This window comes from Uranotaenia lowii, chromosome 2 (assembly GCF_029784155.1).
Source record: "Uranotaenia lowii strain MFRU-FL chromosome 2, ASM2978415v1, whole genome shotgun sequence".
NCBI classification, from domain to species: Eukaryota; Metazoa; Arthropoda; class Insecta; order Diptera; family Culicidae; genus Uranotaenia; species Uranotaenia lowii.
Genome location: NC_073692.1, coordinates 430,132,450 through 430,157,710, shown reverse-complemented (window position 1 = coordinate 430,157,710; position 25,261 = coordinate 430,132,450). Strand labels below are relative to the sequence as shown.

The window sequence follows — 25,261 nt, the reverse complement described above, 5'->3', positions numbered from 1 at the left end:
ACTGCATGTATAAACTTACTTCCCAAGCAACCAAAAGTCGCGTTTTTACTTAACTCCGAACTCCGAAGTTCACATTTGGCTGAAAAAATGTATTACGGGAACTTCAGGTGACTCTTGTCGCGTAAAAGTTACTCAGGAACTTCCATCGCCCTTTGAAAGGTTAAACTATCGATAACGGAACTTCTAAGCGCTTTTAATGGAACATCTTTCAAGAAGGTCGATAACGTTCGCGTAACATTCCAAAACGCACCATTAAGATACTTGAAGGTGTTTTAAAGAACCTATATGGGAAATCTAAGCGACATGTCAAAAATATTTTTCAAGAAGGTCGATAACGTTCGCGTAACATTCTAAAGCGCACCATTAAGATACTTGAAGGTGTTTTAAAGAACCTATATGGGAATTCTAAGCGACATGTCAAAAATGTCTGTCAATTTCTTGTCATGGTATTTGTTTTGTTTATATCTGTACTAATATTTACAAATGGAATTCAATATTTTTTCGAATTTTTCTTATAAATGTTAAATAAGATATTCGAATAAATTTTTGATGATGCGAATTTTTGTTATGATTCATATTGTGTACTGAAAGTCCTTTGAACGAAATAAGGTACCTTCTATTGACCAACCCACTCAATCATCTCAAATGACATTAAGTTTAAATACTAATCATTACAGTGGCAATTAGCTATTGCTGGATTGGTCGAGAGGCTGGTGAGTTTCATTGCAACCTAGAGAGCAGCGGTTCAATTCTCTAGGCGTGTAAGCAGCTTTTGTAATCAAAACAATATAATTAAAATCAATGAGATAGATTATGATAGACCGGCAACCTAGCAATCTGACATGTGGTTGTCAGAGCAATCTGTCAATTGGATTTTTTTTTTCGGCGCGTAGAAGTTTCTTGACATTCTCTTAGAAGCTGAATAGCGTTCTCTACAGCCACCTAAACGAACTTGAAAGTAGCTTTAAGAACTTAAATTTTGGGCTGATTAGCATTCTCTTCAGACACAAACGAGAGCTGATTAAGCTTCTATGGAACCTTTTTAAGGGAATTCTGGTTGCTTGGGTTACAAATCTAATGTTAAGAATTTTTAACGTAAGTTTTATACACTCACCTTTCTATATTTCGGAGGTATTCCCTTCAATTTGTTGGTCCGTTTCTCCGATTTTAATTTCTGAATTTTAACAATTGATGGTGCTGAAAATAGAAAAATATTGTTTTGAATAACACTTATTATCAATATAATGACTGTACTCAATGTTTTATACCTTACTTACGATTTTGTACTCCTTTTTCTTTAAAAAAATTAGTTTATAACAAAAACAAAGAGCACGGCGACAAGAAACGAAACAAATTCCGATCGATAAATTTTTGAGGCATTCAGTTCAAGCTGGGAACTTTTATTTTGGGGTGTTAACAGCAACCCAAAATTAAGAATGGCAGCTAAACTTTGTTTTGATGCTCGGGCATTCTTAATTTTGGGTTGTTTTTATTCTGAGTGTATTTCGAGTCTGTCATGGGGTGAAGTGTTTAATTTCGGGAACCACACTGGCCTTTGTCAAAAAATAGGGGAAATTTTAGCTTTGAAGGGAAACTAGGCTCTTGATACTAAAACCACTGACCATACTAAAACTGTCGCCTCCCTTTGTTTTTGATTATAAATATTGAACAATAGATGGCTCTTTTATCCTGTTTAAAATTACCAGCACAAGGGGAAGAGTCAATTCACCTGACTAATAAAAGGTCATAATTCTCTCATTGTTGACCGCAATCCAGATTAGCTTGTTTTCTGTTACACGTCTAAATTTTCCCGTGATCTGTTTCGGTCTGTCTAGAAATTTGTGTGCAAAACGCACAAAACATGCATTAGTATTGGTGTAAGTATGTTCAACGGACGACCTGGTTGAAATCGATCGAAGTCAATTGGAAAGAGACAGATTAACAACTGTTTAAATCCATATATTGTCGCTGAATCCCCAAACCGGAGTTATCGTCAATGAGCGCTGGCGACATTTACTGGCGACACTCACTGGCGACAAGTTATTATCAGGACGTGTACAACTTCGGGTGTGTTCTTATACCAAAGATTTTTTATTTCAAAGGAATGTGCTGCAAAAGCAAAGGATTTTTTCCTTTGGTTTTGGTATAAATAAAAAATCCTTTGGTTCAAATGCATTTTCCTCTGTTTCAGAGATTGTTTCTTTTGAAAAATCTTAGATTGAAAACATTAATGCTTTGATACAAAAACCAGTTTCATTTGATTTAAAGTTATTATATTTGCTCAAAGGTAATTTAGATATAGAGCATTTATTCATTGAACCATTTTCCATTTATTCCAATTGGAAGATTTTTACCTTGTTGTTTCGAAGTTCCTATTAGGAGTTTGAATAATAAAAAGATACAATTTTAGTTCTTAAATTCTTTTTTATTCACAAACACATAAAACACTGGTTCACTATAACCGAGTAGGGTCCTTGATATCGTTGACAAAGTTTCGCATTCTCCGTGGGCCGGTCAATAAACTTCCGAAAGCCACTCCAGCTGCTGGCTGGTCCGACTGGTGATTGCCGTTGAAGATTAGGCCGAAAAAATACGACCGCGGGATTTGGGGAGGTGTTACTTTGCGCAGCTTTCTCCATGTTCGAGAGACTTGGAAATCTATCCGTCGGCCGTGGTCCTGTAACTATACAAGCGTTTTAGAAAATCTTGAATTCACTTAAATATTCAGTATTTATTAACTTACACTAACCATTTTGCATCCTGAATCCTCTTTATTTATAGCTTACTCCGATTCACTGGTTTGATTTTCAAAACGAGCGGCCGAACTTTATTTGATTTTTCGGTTTTCTATTCTTCTTGCAAGTCAATGCAAAATATCTTCTAAGCTTGAAGTTTTTGTTTCAAAAAATTATTCTTTTCAGTTTAAAACATTTTTCTTCGGTTGAAAGAAAATTTACTTTGTTTCTAAGAAAATATGCAATTGAACAAATTTCTTTTGAATCAAGAATTTGTTTGAAATCAAAGTCCAAAATTATTCAATTAAAAAAATGTATTCTTTCTTTAAAAATTATTCTTTTCAATCAAAACTATAATTCATTGATTCAAAGAAAACAGGAGCTGGATTCAAAAAAATGAATGTTTTGAATCAAAGTCAGATTTAATTCGTTCCAAAATTCAAGTTTACTCTGCGTGAATACACGGAATCGTCCATCTTGTGACAGGCAATCGTAATCATAGGCATGGTAGGCGAACAATTCGCTGTCAAAAAGCGCTCCGTCTCCACCCCCCACCAATGTGAAACTTTTGGTACTCCTTGCCTACCCTGTCAGGAACGTTTGCTCAATCGGGCCGATTGCAAAACAGACATGGCGGTACTCGAATTCTAGCGGTTAGAATTCGGTCGGTTATCGGCTCGATTTCCATCCGCCTGCTCGATTGCTCGAAAACAGACGATATTTATCGCAGTGCTGCATGAACAAAACGAAACACAGGCAGTTTTCAATCGCAGCAATATGGGTGCGTGTTTCGTTTTGGTGCGTGATTGTTGTGAATTGTGTTGTGAAATTTGGTCGCAGTTCTGTTTCTGCCGTTTCCGCTGTTTCTTTTCAGAAATTCTTTTAGCGGTATGTAGAAGAAGCCATTTGTCCGGCGATAATTTAATAAAAAGCGAGGTATGTTTGATTGATTGAATTCTAAATAATCAAGTTTTATTTATATCATTTTCTAACCCTTAATTGTCCCCATAGAAAACATCGGACCATGCAAACAAAGCTTCCAAAGAAATGTCCACACTGTACAGGCTCTGGTGGAATGCTATCCCGGACATCGTATCCGGATCCGGATCCCGGACACGCTCTAAGGTGGGTGGCTTCCCTTGGATTACTTTTAATCAGTTTCGGTGTGATCCTTCAAAAGGGAAGCAATGTCACAATTATTAACTATTTACTTATTAAAATGATCTTTTTCAAGATTGAAATTTTAATTCTTGTGGATCAATTCAAGAAACAAATTTCGAAAATGTTTGATTGATTGAGTTCTAAATAATCAAGTTTTATCAATATAATTTTCTAACCCGTTTTCGTCCCCATAGAAAACATCGATCCATCGAATTCCAAGGAAATGTCCACACGGTACGGTATCCAGATCCGGATCCCAGGCACGCTCAGAGGTGGTGGCTTCACTTGGATTACTTTTCATCAATTTTCGGTGTTATACTTCAAAAGGAAAGCAAGGTGAGTACCGTTGTCACAATTATTTACTATTTACTTATTAAACTGATCTTTTTCAAGATTTAAATTTTAATTCTTGTGGATCCAATCTATAAACACAAAAATAAATATTGATAGTTACGTGTAACTGAAAGTTGTTGCCTTTAAAACAATTCAACAAGTAATGGAAAAAAATCGTTTTGATTTAGCACTACCTATCAGACAGAAAACACTATCTCTTCATTTAAGTCAGCTTTCTCTTTAGAATATTTTTTTAGAGAGTAATAGAATAGTACAGACTAGAACTAATTAATTCACTTGTTACTATCGAATTGTATTTCCTTGACCCTAACTATGATTTTATATCGATGGGCTGACGTTAAATCAATAAAGCACAATACAATATTAAATAAAAAATGATTTGATTTTACAACAAATGTCCTGTAACAAAAAGGAGCATGACATTTGTCGTAGTTTAACCGTTCAAAACAAATTACAGCGTAAAAATTACAGGTTCAATAATTATTTTCAAGTTTTCAATCCCAATTCATCAATTTCCTGTTCTGTTTATAAGTACACACCAAAAATTTTCTAAAATTACACGAGCCAGAAACGCTTGAAAACATAATTTTTTTTTTTGTCTAAATTGAACAAGATCTAATTTTACATTATTTTCTATCTATATATCTCAAATTTATAACTTATATGATGTAAAATTATGTGTACTTTAACGCAAACTTCGAGTGAAACATTTTGAGTGTGTCGATGGTTTGTTGTTTACATTGCGAAATTCTCCGACTTGCGAAATCGCGAAATTAATTTTTGCTTTGTACGCGCTGTTTACGTTTTATTCAGTTATATTTAGTCGCGTTTAGAAAGAGCTATTCGTTTAGAAACATTTAGCTTGTGTGAAAACTGGTGCCCTAATCATCATATCCAAAAGGGAGGCTCCCAACCAAACATTGAAGCTGAAATCAATGCGATGTACCTTATTGGACGAACAACCGACCAAACGGTGACTCTTATGGAAGATTATTTCACCTGCGAATCTACTCTATCATTGGTGTTTAGGAACGGTCAGTTCACAACAAGGAGGTCATTTTTTATAGTTGCAGGTGTGAGTAGATAAATATTCATAAAATGTTCATCATACGATAATCACAATTGAAATAATGATTTTAAATATGTCAATTCCTTCTCAATCCACAGGTAATCCACCGGAACAAAAATTTTGGAGGAAAAAAAACAAGTTCGCGTAAAGCATCGACACGAAGGCTTGGAGAGCCCCTAATTAGGAAACAAATTAGAGATGGAATTTAGGAAGAAATATCATCAAAAGTTAGCCAGGAAGGGACGGAGATGCGTACTGTTCGTGATGGTTAATTGCCGTGGCTGCAAATGTTCGGGAGACTTCTAGATTGCTCAACTTCCAACGCCGACTCCAAACAGGCTTGTGCGATTGTCTGCTAGTGGAAGTAGTGATTGCGACTACGAAAGGAGACCATGCGTCATTTCCACCACTTGTTGGTCCCAGTGGTCATCTTGAAGACTGGTAGAGAAAGTAGAGCGGAAACGACAATAGCACTTCTTCTAGTTAAATCGAAGGTTAGTTATATGGTGCACAACGATGTACTCGATATAATGGTTTTCTCATTTTCTTAGAAAAAACTATTCATGATTAGATGAATTTTATCTTAATTAATATACATATTTCTAGAAATAACTACAGGGACAAACCGAATTGTTTAAATTCTTTTTTTTTTTTTCGATTGAAAACTTAACAAATCTAAATTCATAGCAAAACGATTTTTGTCCATTTTTTTAAAACAACGGAACAATTCTATATAATCATGAGCGTCGCTGAACGACCGTGTGATCGGACAAAGAGTAATTTGAAATCCCAGGTTTAAGAAAACAGTTGTAAGAACAACTCCTATGTTCTGAATATCGATAAGTTGTAACTTTCTACACTCATCTACAAACAATCTTTTTACTCAATTTTTTTTATCATATTCTCAATATAAAAAAAATGTATCGTCCCAAGTAAATACACCAAAATTTTTCTTCTTCCATTCGAAATGAGAATTCAATTTTAATACATGCAAATAATTTAAATATTTTTTATAAAAATTTTAAAAACTAATAGTTTTCTTTCTTTTCAGTCTACTACAAACATTTTACTTTTAATCTGGCCGTCAACACAATTGATTAAACATTCTAACGTTGCTTCGGAGAATCTCGGAGCTGAATGGGAATACAAAAATTTCGCCAACACGTTCGATGCTCAGCTGGAACAGCATTCGGCAACATGTTATGTACAAGGCAAATGTAGGATTCCTAACCACAGAAAATAAGCGGAATTTCAGGTGATTGTAATCTCGTGACTTTTTCATTCTATGAAAATTGATAGAATAACAATGAAGTGTTCATATCTACGAACAGTGGGAAATTAAAGGATCTTCAAGAAAAACAGAGGGGAAAAGACTTCTATATTTGCGATGACATTTTTAACAATTTTATTATTCAATCAGTCAAATTTTGCTTAATAAACATTCTATTTGTTTATTATAAATCCCCTTTGATCTATTTAGGAAAATATAAATCTTAGAGGTGAAACAATTTAGCGGTAATTTCTTACTTAAGGGCTCTAGAGACATGGATGCAAAAAGCTCTTTCCGAGAAAACATTAATTAACTGCCATGATGCGAGATTTTTCCTTTTATTTAAGTTATTATTTAAGTTAAGTTCTAATATTCAATCAATTAAAACAATGAAATTCAAATCTTAAAATTGGCATCAACTCAAAATAATTTGTTTGGCTCTAAACACCTCTAGCTTTTAAGACTAAGTATTGCTAAAGTATTGCAGTTCAACCAGTTCAATCTTAGTTGATTCATACATTTAGATATAACTATTCAATATAAAGTACTTATCAATTGAAAAATCACTCACAGTAGTGTAATTATTATTGTATCGATAAAACTCTTAACGGCTTTTTGCTTTTTGCTTAATTTGCAACTAAAATAATGTAAAAAAACAACTGTGAAAATTTTATAAAATTAATGTTCACGAATATATATTTCTCTAAAAATGGATTCCTCCGAAAGCTTATGTCACCAAAATATTACCCGACGCTATGTAATTTTGAGACGATATAAATTCATGTCAAAAACGATGTGCGTCCTATTTGACATAAATTTAGATCTTCGACGATATAATATTATGTCGAATATGAATTTAGAGCTTCAAGCGTTTTTGTTTTTTCTACTGTAATTTTATGTCAAAAGTGAGGCTTCAATTTTGTGCATCCAATTTGACATAAATTTACACCAAAAAATTAATAGTGTGTAGACGATATCAATCACGTTATTTAAGTTAGATTTATTATAAGTTTGAGCTAGGCTTCTTATTATATATTGAAAGATGATATGAACTAACATCCTATTTTGCTTTTCCTTTTTTCTCTTGTCTTTTTGTATTTCTTTTCATGTTGCCTTCTGATGATGGCGAATTCGCGTCAAGTTTGGAAAACTCGAACAACCGTCAAGCCATCTCTTCACAACATTGTACCCCGAAGATGGATTTCACATGATGTGGTCGTCATCCCAAGGATTTAATCAACACCTGAAAATGGACGAATTGCTTAACAAGAAGAAGCTTGCGCCAGACATCGCAATGTCTTGTAGCAGAAGAGATAACAAAAAATAAATTAGAAGAAAAAAACGGAAAAATAAAAAACAAATGAAATAAAAGTCTCTAGCTTTTTGTAAACAAACCGAAAAACCTAAATGAATGGCAACCATGCTAATCGGTCCAGAAACGGCTCAAAAAACCGTTCGGTTTCGGTCCGAAATCGATTCTTTTTTTTTCGGGTGGACGCTTGGCAATCGGCCCGGAAACGGTTCAAAAAATCATTCGGTTTCGGCCCGAAATCGGTCCTTTATTTCGGAGGGACGATGGCAATCGGCCCAGAAACGGTTCGAAAAACCGTTCGGTTTCGGCCCGAAATCGGTCCTTTATTTCGGAGGGACGATGGCAATCGGCCCAGAAACGGTTCGAAAACCGTTCAGATTTGGTTGGAAAACGGTCCGCTTGTTTTGACATTTGATCTGCTCGAACTGGTTGAAAAAACTTATCGTCGCCCGAAAAAGTGTTTCATTTTCGCACGATTTTCTACTAAATTCGGCCCGATTTCTTATACGATTTCGGACCGATCGAGCAGATGTACGGACAAAAATCGGGCCGATTTCGGGCGATTTTTCCTGTCTGGGTACTGTTGCTCAATTTGCAACCACCCGTAGCTGTATATAGGCACGCTGGTTATTACTTTACAAAAGCGTTGCCAGTAATGATATTTCACAACGTCGCTAGTTGTCAAGGTTGCCGATCACCAGCGCGAAAACTTCGGATTTCAACTTCAATGACAATAGTATAGGACAGAGTGCCTCCAGTAGGGTGGGTGCATATTGAGGAAAAGTAGGCAAGGGGTACCAAAAGTTTCTCATTGGTGGGGGGTGGAGACGGTGCGCTTTTTGACAGCGAATTGTTCGCCTACCATGCCTACGATTACGATTGCCTGTCACAAGATGGACGATTCCGTGCATTGGTATAAGAACACACCTGAAGCTTTACCCGCCTTGGTATAGGATTTGAATAGGTGTTCCGAATTTTCAAACGCGTTTTTCTCGTTTCGAGCAAACAGCTAGTTTCGCCCTTTTGAAATGTTACGCTAGATATGAGACATACACACGGAAAATAAAAAAAGGTAAAATTTACCTTTTTGCGAGGTGAATTTTTTCCACCCCTCTTACGAGGTAAATTTTACCTTTTTGTCATTCACCTAGCAAAAAAGTAAATTTTACCTTGTTTCAATTCACCTAGCAAAAAGGTAAATGTTACCTTTTTCGCATTCACCTTGCAAAATTGTAAATAATACCGTTTTCCCATTCACTGATTTAAAAGATAAATGCTGGTTGGTTTGATTGGTTTCTTCAATAAGAATTAAAAAAATATAAAATTCTTTCAAAAATGATATTTATTGGAGATAAATAGGGACTGGTAGTTCGGCTTCGCGTTCTTCTGAGCCGCCATGGCCGCTGAATCCTCCTGTGTTGCGTACATTCAAGATCTCCTCCGTTCGACTAATCCGGTCAGGTTCGGCTTTTCCGGATGTAGGATGACGTGGAATACACCTCAAAGCTCTATGGGCCGATCTGAAACAAAAGCAATGTATGACGAGAACCAGCAAAACTAAATGATATCTAAGAAAACACTACCATTCTATTTCGATTTTCACATATTAGGCACAAAGCAAAACTTGTTCCTGAACGACAAAACAGCTTAACCTCAATAAACGTGTTTGGCAAATAGTTATTTTTCGAGATGAATTGTACCGTTTTGTTTAGCTCAATCCAGGTCAACTTCACCTCGCTACGAGGTAAGTTTTACCTTATTTGGTTTTACCTGTTTTCTAGGTGAATTATACTTTTTTATTCAGCTCAATTCAGGTGAACTTCACCTCGCTACGAGGTAAGATTTACCTTTCTTGGTGAATTTCCTCGGTGAATTGTACCTTTTTTCCAACCTCGATTCAGGTAAATTTTACCACGCTGTGAGGTGAGTTTCACCTCGAAGAGGTAGAAGTTACCTTTTTGGCTTTCACGAGCGTTCACCTAGGCTATCTCGGTAAATTTTACCTTTTTATTATTTTCCGTGCAGTATACACGCAAAATAATTTTCACTTTAAAAATAAGTGACATACGTAGTAAATTCTCGCCATACGTAATTTCATTTGAATTCTAAGTGATGGGCAAGTGAATTCACTTAAGTGACCGGTCAAGTGAATTACACTATGACGTTCGAGTGAAATTTATCTGAATTTCTAAGTAAGTTTCTAGTTCATTATCTCTCGTGTTTTTAAATAAAAGAACATTTATAGAACACCACTTCGATGTCAAATACTTACACTTTCGCCATAAATCTATTGATTGGAAAATTCCATCGTAATCTCAAGGCAGATCGGTTATTGCGGATAGTGTGACTTCTAAATCTTCCCTGCTGCAAACCAGAAAATCTGTCCAGTTCAACCCACAAGCTGAAACCTGATAACACCTTTAAATAACTTTTTCTTACACCACGTTTAACACAAACTACCCCCAAAATCGCCTAGTACAGAATTGGGAAAATCCAAATCCAGCATAAGCTTTAAACGCTGCTCTTTAGAATTTGCCATTTTGAACTCTGAAAATAAACACAATTACAACCCGACATTCACTTGAAATTCAAGTGATGGGGAAGTGAATATTTTTTCTCACTTCAAATTCAAGTGACGACTGAAGTGAATGTGGATGAATTCACTTAAAATTTAAGTGACTGCAAAGTTATTATTATTATTAATAATATTAGAGACACTTTACCATTTTCACGGCTTTCGTGTCTATCGTTCTTCCAGCTTATCACAACTTATCAGTTAGATTACAAAGTTTGATGAATTTCAAAACACAATTTTCCCTATCATTACAGTTGGAAAGAATTTCATAGATAGAGCCTTCCAATCCACATAAGTCACGGGCTTCGTTAAAACCTCGACATTCTACCAAAATGTGTTGAACTGTTATTTGAACTCCGCAGAAAGAGCACTCTGGCGGTGAAGTTCGGTCAAGTAAAAAGCTATGTGTTAGTCTAGTGTGTCCAATTCTCAATCTCGTTAACAACCGTTGCTCTGAGGCACATCTCCTATCTGTGTATGGGCTAATGTAAGGTTTAACACGTCGTAGAAGGGTTTGAGACCGATTCCATGTTGACTGCCACGCATCCCGTAGACAAGCTTTAACCGAACGGACTGCATCTGCTGCTGGAATGGGTATATTTAATGGTGATTTGCTTCTTCCTTGGTTCGCCAATCGATCAGCCTTCTCGTTCCTATGAATATTGCAGTGTCCTGGAATCCATGCTACAACCACGTTTTTCTCCATCAAATGTTTTTCTGTTTCTTGTATCCATGGGTGCCTTGTGTGACCTTTCGAAAGCGCATCAATACAGCTTGCCGAGTCGGTGAAAATGATCGCGCGTTGCAAAAATTTGGCTTTTTCGGCTGCGATCATGAGTGCATACGCCTCAGCAGAGAATATACTGCAAATCTAATATATAAAGATGAGTTGGACTATATATGTTTGTTTGTTTGTATGCACCTTATACAAATCCACACCGCTTAACCGATCAGCCTGAAATTCGGTACAGAGATGAAGTTGAACCAGGGTAAGGTTTTAGTAATAGTTCTGAGCCCCTCCCACCTAAGAAAAGGGACCCTCCCATACAACTTTCGTTTTTTCCCACGAACCAAAAGTCATGGCACCCATTTTGCCAACCGACTTTTTTCTCCTTGGTGGGTCATTTTCACCATCACCATGGGCCAGGTATTAGAAACGACCATCCAAAGTTCACGTGTACTGGAAAGCAAATCAAAGCTTGCTAAGCATAACAACTTTGAAAGGAGAAATTTTGGCGGTTGTTTTTTCCTTCTACTGTTCAAAGCACGTGGTACCGGTGCGAGGCATTTGATTGCAATAATGAGCCTTCATTTAGGATAAAAAAAACTACTCCCCTGTTAGAAATATATTGAGAAGAAAAGTGGTTGAGAATCTACTAGAATATGCAGTGTGTAAAGTATGGATACAATAATTCATATTCATGATGAACTGACTTCTTCAGTTGAATTACTATTTGGACTGAAAACTGATGTTCCAGCTTTTAGGGACCATTCATTTTCATATTTTCGGAACTCCTCATAAGGAAACAATTAATAAAACTGAGGGTTGTAAGTTCAAGGCTGCGATCTCAACACTTTGATTGCCGCGTAGGAATTTAATTTACAAAAGGATTAAGACAACTAAACGTTCATTTTATCCAAAAAATTAAAACAAATCCAACGCACGAGACTTTTAGTAATTGAATCTGAAGTTTTTAGTTCTGTACAATTCAATTTAATTCCTTTTTAAATTTTAAGTTTTTATTGATCATCGATGTGTTCAATTCTACCATCCAATTATAAGAAAACTTCAAAAGCACATTGAAAACATGCAGAGGAAGTTTTTTATGAGGTTTCAGCGGAAATCTATTTAGAAATTTTTAAGTACAAAATAAAACTGAAATAGGTATTCTATTCTACGGGTAGATATTGAAAAGAGGTCGTTAACATTTGTTTACAAGCTTAATACATTGGATTTTAACCAGATAACCCATGGAAAAGATAAGAAAATGTTATCATTTGATGAAAAAAGGGTAATTCAATTCAAGCTTCCTAAAAAATTGTGGGTGTAAAATAAGGTTGCCAGAATTGCCGTATCGGGACCGGACAAATCCAGCCAATTTTATCGAAAAACCTGCCCAAATCCAGCATTTGATTTTAAAATGTTCAAACCGATATCCTGGCAAACTTGGTCAAAACCGTGGAAATATTAAGTAAAAATAACGAAAAATATACTTGGAATATTTGTTTTCAACAAACTGCATCAGCAGATTTCAAATTGTATATCAAGCTTCTAAACACGAGTCATGATTATTTATAAAACTTGCCATTTAAAACTTCTTTTTGAACGTAAAAATTAAAACAAATTTATAATAATTATAAAATCTCAGTTTATGTTACGATTTAAAAATGATGTGAATAAATTCGGGCTTTTGCAACAAAATTCGGGAAACCGGGCCAGACCGAACTTACTTCAAGTTTTGATCCAAATGTTCTAGAAAATCCGGATAAATCCGGGCAACTTGGCAACCTTAGGTTGAAATGTTTTTCGTAATAGAATGGATAAGCATTCAAGGGAAATTATTTCAAATTTCTAATAGCAAACATTAAAACTATTAGTTATTCAATAATATGAAAACGATAAACTTTGCTAATAATCCCAATTAAAACTTTAAGAAGACTAACAAAACTTACAAAGCTCACATGGCCAAACATGGTCCAATTTGTTATGATGATGATCAAAAAGCTTTCAAAATTTCAAAACGTCAAACGACTGATTTCGTTTAATATATATGAACCCGAGCAAGGCCGGGTAAAATCAGCTAGTATTTGATAAAGAGCAGCTAAATTCTAGGTCTCGACTATAAACAGCAGCTTCTATGTCGTCTCCCAACTTAGATCCATCTGTGTATAGATGATAATAATTTTTGTATTTGTTCTGTACCATTTCATTGAAGAAGGTTAAAACTTTCGGGCTTGGATCACCTGCTCTAACTTTTTGTCGCATATAGTTATCAATACGAGGTGGTTTCAGGTACCATTGGCGGACTGTTAGTCTCATAGGTTCACATACTTTCGGAATAGGTAAGTTTGTGGTGGCTTTGAACAGTTCTTCTTCTTCTGACTGCAAAGTGAAATGTATATGTCGCACTTGAATGGAAGAAAATCACTGGATTCTTGTTTTTAAGTGAAAAATCATGTGTATTTGAAGAGTGAATTTGGGTTCAGTGTGGAGAATACCCACTATTTTGACCATTTTGAGCTAAAATTAATACATTTCGATTTTATGCACTGGAACGTGTAGTATAAACACAAATTGCATCATTCTTTTCTCTGACAGTTTAATCAAAATTTATTGCAAAGTAAGATGGCCGTGTTTTGAGTTCGTATTCAATTTAAAATTACTGAAATAATGGAATTCTGTGGTGAAAATTTTCGAAACTCTGTAGACATTTTCGCAGTTTACAATAAGCATTTGCTTTCGTGTGAATTGATACAGCTGAAAAGTGTTGGTAATAAAGAAAAATACGTTTCTCATCTATATTCTGATGTAAAAGGGATTATTTTGATCCCCTCGTGGAAGAGTACGACGCAACAAAGCAACCAGAGACACCCGCTAGCACAGGCTATTGAAGGACGTATTCCGATGAGTAATGTTTTACAGCATAAGCAGCGTTGTTTAATATGATTTGCTGACGACATTCGCTGTAAAATAATAATGAAATATTGAGTTACTCCATCTTAGCCTTAACATTAGTAAAAAATCCAACATTTGTACAGAATAATATAATCATATTTTATAAAGAAAATTAGACAATGTTATCAAATTGGAAACTAAATGCAAATATGGCAAATATGAATCCGGATAGAAGTAAACAGAGCTCACTTCACATGATGGGGTCTCATCTAAACAAACAATTGCTTAGACCTTTTGATGGAAATGGCACCACATCTTCGAGTGCTAAAAATTTCAGTACATTGCCTCTCGGTGGATTAGTTGGACACATTTTTCAAAAACTTACATCGATATTGTTGCCTCCTGATCCTTCTTCAATGACCTTGGAAAAAAGCAAACAATCATTATCGGCTCCGGACATATATCATGATCATAACATCAACACTCCAGTTTTCGAAGCAGTTAGTGGTCGAACTAAACTTTTCATCCCTGGAGGTGAGGAAACCGTTTATGAAAATACCAGATCACTGTCTGCTGGGAGCTCTCCTTTTGATTGGTGCGAACCGTTTGACGCAAAATCCCTAAAAATGCAACCAAATGTTAAGAAAGGCAGCAAGAAACAAAAACATTCGAAGGTGCGCATTGTAGGTAAAGAAATACACCTTGGTAGAAAAGGAAAAAAATGTAAAAGTTCGCCCAACCGCTCCAATAAACCATGTCCAAATCCAAAGAATTTTAAAGAAAAATACCGACACAACTTGATGGATGATATTATGGACGATCTGGTGGAAATATATGATAGCGAGATAGTTTCGGATATGGAAGCAGACGAAGAACTTAGCTTGCCTGAATATTCCAACTACGGAGCAACATTCGTTAGTTCCAACCTCAACGAAGATTTTAAACAAACACCAGAATGCGAAAGTGAAGAAAGTTTCGTCGTGTTCACCGATGATATTCAATACAAAACACCTTCGGCCAGCCCTAGGAAAAGTACAATATGCGCCACTATTAACAGCTTTTTCATTCCGGCAGCAGCTTTCGGGCGACGGCAAACGAGACAGAGACAAATATCCGAATGCAGCGACGATAGCATTGTATTTTGCTACGACGATCAAGATGAACCTCCACGCTACTATCAAACGGAAGTAGATCTCAGCACAGATGAAGAAGACGGCGACACCGATGAAGAGACTACCGAAGATGAGAGTGATGATACGTTATCTCATCAACCTGATTCAGGATTCGAAGAGAAAAAGGTATGGCTATCTATCAAAATAATTTAGAGTAAGACCGAACTTGTTCTATTAAGAAATATTCTGCATATATAGTAGCGTAAGTTTCAGCATATAGGGCTTTTGCACAGTGCATTAGTATGAGTCAGTCGTTAGCAAACAAAAGTCACAGTGAATACAATTCGAAGGAATAAAAATAGTTTTTGAATTATTTTATGCAAACTATCGAAACTTATTCAATAAACAGCACATTTTTTAGAGTTGAGAGAGTGTGTTTTTGTTTTGCATATTTTGGCTACAAAAAAGGGCATTCAAATCCAAGTTTTCGTTGAAAGGTGAGTGCTTGGAAATGATATTCAAGTGAAAGCAGAACATTTATAATAAATTTTTTAGAACGCCCTGAAAGTTGTGAAAATAATACTCACCTTCTTCACCCACACTGTGGGGCAAGTGCAAACGACACTACGGGGTAAGTGCAAACGCACCTTCAGGCCATGTAACATCTCCAAAAATCATTTCCAAAATGGTTCAGCATCATAATAGAAGGGTCAGAAGGTTATCCAAAGTGTTGTATCTGAAGCAGATATTCAAAATTCCGTTATGCTATAGTAAATGAAGGTCTTTTGCTTAAAACAACAGTTAACAAAAAATGTAGTCTCAAAAAGTAATTAATATTGCAGGAAAACAACAAATATATTATTAAAAGTTGATAAAATATACCGGAACATGTATTAAATTCGTTTTAGGTCCGATACACTGGCGCATCTGTGAATTAGCTTGTATAAAACATTGCGTTTGCACTTGCCCCGTTTATGGGGCAGAAATTTTTTTCGCAAAAGTACCGTTGATTTTTACCAATTTTTTTTAAATTTTCACTTTCAACGGGAACGGGTTGAAAACTATTTTAGTGATGCAACGAACGATTATTGATCATTTTTGGGGATACACATATTTTTCTAGGACATGCAAAAGTTGAACTATGGTAAAATCCGTTTGCACTTGCCCCGGTGTACCTTAATTGTTTCCACTTGTTAGCCAATGATTTGAAATATACTTGTTGACCCTTTTTTTTAGAGAAAAGGCGCATTCATTTAAGTTAAAAACAACATTTTAACAAATATTTTCTATTTTCGCATGTAAAGACCATTGATGTGTGCTCAACAGACCTCTTGTATGCTGCCGCTATTCGCAAGACTGTCCCATATGCTTTTTCGTCATTTTGCAGTTTATCTCAAAAATCGTTAAAATACAGTTAGTTCTTCAATTTAGACTTAAAACTTTCATAACTTTGTTCTTAACATATATGAAAAAATACCAAGTCATGCCTGTTCCATATGAAATATACCCGCAAAGCTGTCCCATATGTCTATTTTTACAGAATGCTTTAAAAAAGCTCCTCTAATTTACGTTAACTTTACAAATATTCATATTATGCGTACGACAAAATAAGCATTCATTGAAATAATGAAAGTACGACAAGATAAAACAGTACAGTAAAGTCAAAAATAACAATTTCCATAATTTTTACAAGCTAAGTTTAGCCTAATGGGTAGATTCCAGCAAACTATTTTTTTAAATTTCGCATGAGGCTTACTGAATTGTTCGTTGTAAAACATGGAAAATAGTCAGCTACAAAGCTATATTTTTCATAGGTTTTTGTTATGCTGTTACTTGCAGCTTGGACCTTCATAAAATCTATGAACAAAAATTTGGGTATCTGGTAGCACACGCGTACGTCTTATTGCATTGATTTATCTCGTCAAATATTTGCAGCCAAGATGCTTTGCTGTTTCTGATTCTGATTCTGTATCAATTTAATTTAAGTAAGTATTTATAGTCTTTCTAAAAAAAATCAACCGAAAATCTTTCCAAAAGATGAAGGTACAGGTTGTTTAATTCATGGAACGTTGTTATTCATTTTATTTTAGACCCCAATTCTTACAATAAACTTACGTTATCTTTATCGAAATATGTCATAAACATCAGTTTAAACTTATTTGCATCAGTAAACAACTAGTAAAGTGAATAATATAGCGCAGAAAGAGAGAATCAAATGATCAACTGACAAAAGAAAAGAAGAATATGGGACAGCTTTGCGGGTACATTTAATACGCATGCGAAATATACTCGCAAGGCTGTCCCATCATTATTTTCTCCTCTGCATCAACAAATTCCGAAGCAAAAACACATTGGACGAAATTTTACAACAATTATCTTAATATCAGTGAAGAAAGAAATAGAAAAGGTAAAGTTCCAACCGAGAAGTCCACGAAAGTTCAAAAAATCTTTAAAGCCGTTTTTCTCGTTTCGTTGTTTTTGCATATGGGACAGCCTTGCCGGCAGCGGCAGTATGTGTGTGTAGCAAAAGCCCTATTGTCGAATTTATTATATTCATAAACTTTAGATGAATATAAGATTAGAAGAAATTCATATGAACTGAGAAAAGCAAGAGAACCTTCAAGTCCTTCAATGCCATAAACTAATTTCTAATGATTTTTTTTTAAATTTTCTCAATTGGCCAGATTTGTTTTCCAGCTATTTATATGCTTGTGCACAGAACAACAGTTTGCTGTTTTATGCAAATTTTTTATATGTTTATTAATAGTTAACAACAGATAATAAACTTTATGTAAAAAGAAGGTCTACTATTTTTTTTACATTCAAGACATGGAGAAGACATTTGAAAACGGAAACGATTTTTCATTAACAACCTTCAACAAATATTTTTGTTCACTTGCCAAATTGGAGAAAAAAAAATCGATTTTTACGTGGTGAATTCATTTTTTATAAACCATCCCACATTTTAAAATTCACTTATTGATTAATGTGATAATAGACTTTGTGAAAACTGAATATCTTCGGATAATTTCTGTGAACACGTTTTAACTATGATCAATTTCTGATAAAAATTGAAGGCCCGACCAATTTTTTCGACAATATTAATCCAAACCCCTGTTCCCTGTGTCTAACATTTGAGACTTGCCCCGGTTAACCCTACACATTTTTTTTATGGCAAACCTATACTGCCGCTATTACCGGAAATTCATTTACAGGAATGAACCGTTTACCGGAATGCTATTTACCGAAATGAACCATTTACCGGACTGACATTACCCGGAATGCACTATTTACCGGAATGCCATTTACCGGATTAAGAGTTTATTATTGTATCCCGTTTACCCGAAAATTTTTGCCCAGAATGATTTTTGGGCAAAGTTTGGGTACTTTAATTAATTTTATGCTAACCAGTGTGGCTTTTAAAAAACGTTTTTGGTAGCCGACTCCTCACGCTGCGCGTTCGAACTTAAAAGACATCACCCCTAGCTTTCACACAGAACTATGAAGCCCCGGCAGACCAATGTAATAGGGCTGCCGCTTTCGACGGCGGGTCGGCGGCCACCTCGGATTTGAGAGCCTCGGCGGCTTTGTGCCGCCTCTGCCCTTTCATCCTCGTTGGTTGCGGCTTTGCCGCAAATAATAACATTTTAAAAATTCTTTTTTATTGGAAAAAAGTTCTTTTTTTAATTTCAGTTTGTATGAATAGATTAAATTTTCTTGTAAATGGCTCTTATGGCGCACATTTTTTGTTAAATTATAAATTCCGGTGATAAAAATTCTGACGTCTGACGTAAATTTTCTGGGAAATGGGGTACAACCCTTATTTTTACGTATTAAATAAAATCCGGCAAATGGTTTTCTGGTAAATTGTACAGTCCGGTAAATGGTTTTCCGGTTAATGGTACTTCCGGTAAATGGAATTCCGGTAAACAGTATACAACCGCATTTTCGTTTATCTAAAAAATCGTTCAAATACAGTTAGTTCTTCAATTTAGACTAAAACTAGCGTAACTTTGTTCTCAAATATGTTGAGAAAAAAATACCAAGTCATATCTGTCCCATATGAAATAAACCCGCAAAGCTGTCCAATATGCAGAGATGCGTAAACTCGCCTCGGAAAGAATCATTCGGCTGATTTCTTCCGAGCTTAACTTGCTATTTGCAGATTGATTTCATCTTCGTTCCAATCATCACATCAATGTGCACAAAACGAAGAAAACATTGCATTGATGTTTTCCATGCCTCGCAGGAATAAAATCACAACAACGAAACAACAGAACGAAGCTGATGCTTTCCGAATTGAACTATCGATAGCATCATTGCAGTTTGATTTTAACGAAATAAAATCGTTCTGCAAAGAAAGGCAAAGTGCGAGTATGAAGACTCGCGATTTTAACGTCTCTGCCCATATGTCCGAAAAATCCACGAAAGTTTATAAAAATCTTTAAAGCCGTTTTTCTCGGGTCGTTGTTTTCACATATGGGACAGTCTTGCGAATAGCGGCAGAATATTGTTGACATGGATGAAAGTTTTTTTCAGTATTATTCATCATTTTGATAAATGTGGGTTGTTTAAATTTATTTACAGGTCCGATTCAACCCAAATCCAGAAGTTCACGTGATGCGGCAGTGGGATTTTGCGTATCGACAGGCTCGGAAAGGCGAGTGGGAGATGGCGGCTAGGGATCGTGAACGATTTCGAAAACGTATCGATGAAACTGAGAATATTTTACGGCCGTTGTTCGACAGCACGTTACGTAGACGAATCTATGAGGAAAGATATGCTTGTTGAAATGTAATATAGTTGTAAAGTCTTCAGTTGAGCGGCAACAATAAAAATGTGATCATAAATCGTTCTTATTCATGATTGAGAAATGCTATACTTACATATTTTCAAAAGTACACTGATAAAATTAATAATTATCTACTTGCGCCGACTACCTCTTATTTTTCTACCTTCTGTTTAGGAAAAACAAAACCCAACAAGGGGCAGAGCGTCAGTGTTTTTTTTTTTTCATTTTTTACCGTTTAGTCAACGATGAGCAGGTTTAATTGATATCTCTTTTAGAGCAAACGCACCAATAAGTGAGTATAAGCGGCCCGGTTTTGCTCATTTCAGCGGACCGGTTTTGGGATACACACTCTTTCGTGCACCGGGCGGTAGCATAATTATTTTTAAATTTAGCATTGCACTGAGAAAACTTTTGATGAAAATCTAAATTTAAATTAACACGTACCGAGTAAATTTTCGGAGTCGTCAGTTTTTTGCTCAAATTTCGATGAATGTTGGTCTTAAAAGGGCCTGGGGGTGTTGGCAGTTATTTGACGGGATAGCTGCTATCCGTATCGTGACGTCAAAGTCTACATCCTGGTTGAACATGCCATACAGAAGCAGCAAGGCCAAGCAGCTTCGAACACCAGCAATCGGGTCCGATGACGGATGCAGCAAGAACTTCCGAGCAGGATGTTTGCTTCGCTTGGCCTCATCATCATATCTATAGGACACCGCTTTCAACCGGTGGTGGTTGTAAAGCGTTGAGTTTCCCTTACGGTGTTTCCAATTCCGTGTCAGTCGTTTGCTGGATTGTGATTAAAAACTTATTGAATTGTAGGACGACTTGATTGAATAAAATAAGTTCAGATAAGAATATATTTTCGAATTAAGCTCGATTTTGCTTTCAAAACGCCGGGCACTTATATTTCCTAACAAATGGACCCGAAAAACAAAATTCAACAAACCAAACAATTCAACTAAAATTCAACTTTATTTGTTTATTATATTTATATTAAAATCATACTTTTCTAAAAAATCTTCAACTTCTTTTTCTATCCAACGTGCTGATTGAAATAATTGCTGCTCCGAAAAACTGGGTCCCATTAGTTGCAAACCTATTGGACCTCGTTCCGAAAGCCGAATCGGTAGGGACAGTACTGGAATGCCACCCATATTGGCCGGTTGGATACAAAAATCTTGCACAGCGCACTGGTCTCGATTATTATTACTCCGAGAAACTCCGAGTGACCATTTTTGGTCACAAATTACGATGCTTCAAGTTTGTTTATCTGAAATTGAGTGAGAAAGGAAAAAATGTTATCAAAATTCATAGGTAGAAAAAAGTCAAAAACAGTATAAAATACAAAATAAATAACTCACCATCAGAACCAGCATTCAATGGTCCGAAAATCAATCAAAACAAACACTCAGGATGCGTTTCCTGTTGGAAACATTCCGATTGTATAATGGGATAGCGCCTCTCGCTACTGCTTCGCCTGGCTGGTATGCAATCTCGATCAGCGCTCCTATCAGCTATGCAAACCGAGTCGCATCATTCAGAATCATCGGTTCAGCAAACATCGCATATCGGAGATGAGTGAGATACAAACTGATCCATTCTGAATGTAGCTCACTCAGTATCTGCCTGAATTATATGAAATTCAAAATTATTTTTTGCAGGACGAGAAAAATCAAACAGTTGTGCGGGACACCATAAATTCTCAGTAGTTTTAACGTGACGTACGACATTTTAATAAGAGAACTTGTAAAAATTGAAAAACACGGCGAAAGTGAACATCTTTCCCTCACAAACACAACTGCAATTTGATTTTGATCATACTGATGTTAAAAAACGTTATAACAACAAATAAATTTATTAATTTGCTTTATATCAAATCAAACAAAATACGCTAATGATCGGCTTCATGTATCATTCACTCACTGCCTGATCCATTCACTCCTGATCGAAGACCAACAAGATTCGCCATATGCATTGCGCATTGGTGATATTCCAATTTGATGATGGTGCTGCACTGTTTTGACAGCAAGCATCGTGCGAGGTGATCTGTATTTTAGCGATGAATTGAACGATCGATGATCGGGTAGGTCCAGTAGCAATCAATAACGAAACCCGACCGCTGTACGTTCAGGTGCGAAGTGCAATCAGAAACATTCATTGAAAATGAGTGATATTCAGAACACTGCCAGCATTTACACTTTCTCGTTCAATTCCTGGAAAACCCCGAAAAAATGTAACGAAATTGCGAATTTAACTGGTTATTACAAAAAAAACCATCCACAATTTTAATCTGATACAATTTTTTTCTTAAAATAAATATCAACAAACATCTACACGCTGCGACATCGTTTGTTTAATTCTGCTCAAAACGGTAGAATTTTTTCAGTACATGTTTGCTCTCGCCCCTTTCTAGTGAGCAAATTTGGTAATTTTGTCGGTCCCGACGGCATCGGCCCTATTTTGCTCACCTTCATACTAACCCCTGGTGCGGTATGGAAGTGATTAAACTCGTGAGCATTTTCACTTTGCTCGCGATTGCTGCGGATGCCCTTAGGTATGATGTCCTTTAGGTATGAACATGATGGCTCTAGATATGGTGGTCTCTCTTTGGCAAAAAGTAGACGAGGGTTGGAGGCGGAGGAGGAGCCGAAATTTGACAGCTGGCTGTTCGGCTGGCTGCTGGCTGGCTGGGATGCCAGGTGCTCTGATTTTTTGTAAAACACGAAGTTTTGCCAATCATCAAGATATTGCTTAGACAAAGATTTCGCCTTGATTTTTGCAAATATAATTCATAGAATCGAAACAAAATCTTCCGGCTGAGCTCCGGGCTGGTAAGCAAAGCTGGAAGAAGTTGGACCTATAAACGACGGTGCCAGCTTTGTCGGTAGCGGTTAGTAACATTAATTTTGCATTACTTATGACAAATTTATGCTTATTCAACACTTTTTTCTTTCAAGAGCTATCTAGAAGCAGCAGAAAGTCATCGAATCGGATGGTAACATAGCGAGGCGTTACATTCCATCGTCCGAGAAGCGGCTGGCCCTCCTGCAGGAACATCCGATCTTCATCGAGATGAAAAAGCTGCTTCAGGAGGACCCCCGTCTGTTGCCATCGCTGCTCCAGAAGATCCAATCGAGTAATCCGGATCTGATGGGTAGCATTTCGAATCATAAAATCGTTTATCATTTACATGAAAATGATCAATAGCAGAATTTAGAGCATCCCAACAAACATTTTTGCTGATTAAAAACGCCAATTCTCTGATCGTATGCTGTGTTAAGGTGCTGATTGCTGTTTCAGCTTTCTGGCTGAAGAACGAAATACTTCAGCGCTGTTTCAGCATGTAAGGAAGTTTTATTTCAGCCAATAGAAAGTAGGGGAAAATTGGTTGAAGAATAACTCGTTCAGCCTTTGTCCAACCATTTTTGACACCATTCAAATTTGACAGGCGTCAGCTGTACAAGGGTAACTTCGACAGCGACTTTCAGCTATATCAAAATTTCTGTTGTTGTCATTGATCAACCAATGCATGATAGCGAATGTATCGAAATAAGAATTTTTTTAATCGTCTAATTATTCGTAGTTTCTCATTTTGCTTGATAAAATGACCCCCGGGAAAGCTTCTTTTCATTTGCGAAGCATTTCAATTTCAATTTCTTCATGTGAAATTGACCTTGGTTGGGATATATTTCGGTCGCTTAAGAACGACACTTTTCTTATGCTCCACAGAATCCATAGTTGGTTCTGCGTTCTGCGGCATGAGACCAACAAGTCGAAGGTTTAGAGTTCGAGACCAGTTTCAATGGAGCAAAAACAACAAGAGAGGGGAAAAATAGCTGGCAAACATCGGGCATACATCGGTCATCATTATTTTTGTTTTTTTTTTTTTTGGTGATCCGTCAATTGACGTTTCATGGCAACTTCGCTGATTAATTTCTCCAAATGTCGATGTTTAAGAGCTGAACAGCAGCTTCTCCCTGAATTTTGGTTGCCTTCTTTCAGCAAGATAGCTGATTTAAAATTATAACGAAATAGTGTTTCAGCGGTTGTTCAGCGAAAAATGTTTGTTGGGATTCCTTTAGCAAAACCGATTTACGTTTATTTTCATCCAACACTTTTCGATTAAAGGGAAACAAAATAGCTCTTTGGATAAGGTAAAAAGAATATAAGGAGCAAACAACATCCGGTTTAGGGTTTTAGTTGTTTGTTCCACCCTTTAAGATCCTTTCTATCATAACGGTCAAAAAAAGTTTTTCTTTTTCGGAACATACGGATAGACCGAACTGTATTGTAATTTTATTGAAAAAAAGTGTTTAGAATACAAATTAATTCATTGAATATACTCATATCATTGCTTTTTTCCGAAAACTCAATTTAAATATAATAAAATAAACTAAACCCCAGTACGGTTTTAAATCTTTTTAACTTTCCTTTACGATTGGCTTCTGCACATATACACACTTTTTTCACATCTGATTTTTTATCACTAACGCCTGGCATCCCTTGACCCCTTTTTTCGTAAACACTACAGCCGGCTGTCAAAACTTTTTTCAATATGGCGGAATGGCGATTTGGCATCTGAGATCACCATATCTAGAGCCATCATGGGTATGAAGCTATTTTCACAATGTGATACCGGGCTCCACTACATCGAGATGATACACCCAAAATAATAAAGAAATTATTTCTATGGGATTTTTCACGTAAACTAAGATTTTGCTGCATAATATTGATTCTACGTGTGTTTTTAGTAAACACAGTGTGTAACGGAAGCCCTGGTAATAACTACATTACTTTCACATAACTGACACATGCATTTCACGTAAAGTCTAAGTGGATGATTTAAATCCGTTTTCTGCATTTGTCTTAAGCGTGTGGTTGGAAATTCTTATTAGGGCATCCGCAGCAATCGCGAGTATAGTGAAAATGCTCACGCGTTTAATCACTTTCATACCGCACCGGGGGTTAGTATGAGAGTGAGAAAAATAGGGCCCTTACCGTCGGGACCAACAAAATCACCAAATTTGCTCACTAGAAAGGGGCGAGAGCAAACAAGCACTGAAAAAAATCTTCCATTTAAGGCTAAGTTAAACAAACGACGTTCTGCGTGCAGAGTTTGTTGACATTTTATTGCCAGAGGAATTTGGTAAATAATTTTTACTTAATTAATTAATTAAGTAATTGTGGTGGGTCTTCTTTTGATTCGGTCGAGTGTGTGGATAAAATTCTGCTCGCTGCTGGGGGACCGGAAGTGTTTCGAAGATT

General features: G+C 36.2%; 3 protein-coding genes and 1 long non-coding RNA gene across 6 annotated transcripts in view; 2 read left to right on the top strand and 2 right to left on the bottom strand.

Moving 5' to 3' along the window:
• Nucleotides 1–1,800: 1,800 nt before the first annotated feature.
• Nucleotides 1,801–25,261, bottom strand: part of LOC129743519 (uncharacterized) — a 44,744-nt gene continuing 21,283 nt past the window's right edge. Inside the window, exons 6-7 of the mRNA XM_055735556.1 lie at nt 2,563–2,566; nt 1,801–1,831 (exon numbers count right to left, since the gene is read on the bottom strand). Coding sequence (XP_055591531.1) covers nt 1,801–1,831; nt 2,563–2,566 — 35 coding nt within the window. The remainder of the gene's footprint in view (nt 1,832–2,562; nt 2,567–25,261) is intronic.
• LOC129741441 (uncharacterized) lies at nt 3,320–7,984 on the top strand. Of its 3 annotated transcripts, XR_008736444.1 has the most exons (5): nt 3,320–3,671; nt 3,747–3,860; nt 4,091–4,232; nt 5,418–5,813; nt 6,371–7,984. XR_008736444.1 is itself a non-coding variant. In XM_055733173.1 (4 exons), exons 1-4 carry the CDS (start codon nt 3,513–3,515, stop codon nt 7,823–7,825), a joined length of 510 nt encoding a protein of 169 aa, XP_055589148.1. In that variant the 5' UTR covers nt 3,320–3,512; the 3' UTR covers nt 7,826–7,984. The 3 variants fall into 3 exon arrangements, 2 of the variants coding, with proteins under 2 accessions (XP_055589148.1, XP_055589149.1); XM_055733173.1 differs by lacking the exon at nt 5,418–5,813 and having other exon boundaries at nt 7,731–7,984; XM_055733174.1 differs by having other exon boundaries at nt 5,418–7,984.
• LOC129741437 (uncharacterized) lies at nt 13,790–20,054 on the top strand. Its single transcript, XM_055733166.1, has 2 exons — nt 13,790–15,390; nt 19,792–20,054. The coding sequence occupies exons 1-2, from the start codon at nt 14,272–14,274 to the stop codon at nt 19,993–19,995; spliced, it is 1,323 nt and encodes a 440-aa protein (XP_055589141.1). The 5' UTR covers nt 13,790–14,271; the 3' UTR covers nt 19,996–20,054.
• Nucleotides 20,466–22,454, bottom strand: LOC129741443 (uncharacterized). The gene is made up of 3 exons (XR_008736446.1): nt 21,920–22,454; nt 21,358–21,622; nt 20,466–21,266 (listed from the first exon to the last, which is right to left on the bottom strand). It is a non-coding gene; the product is annotated as an uncharacterized LOC129741443 (long non-coding RNA).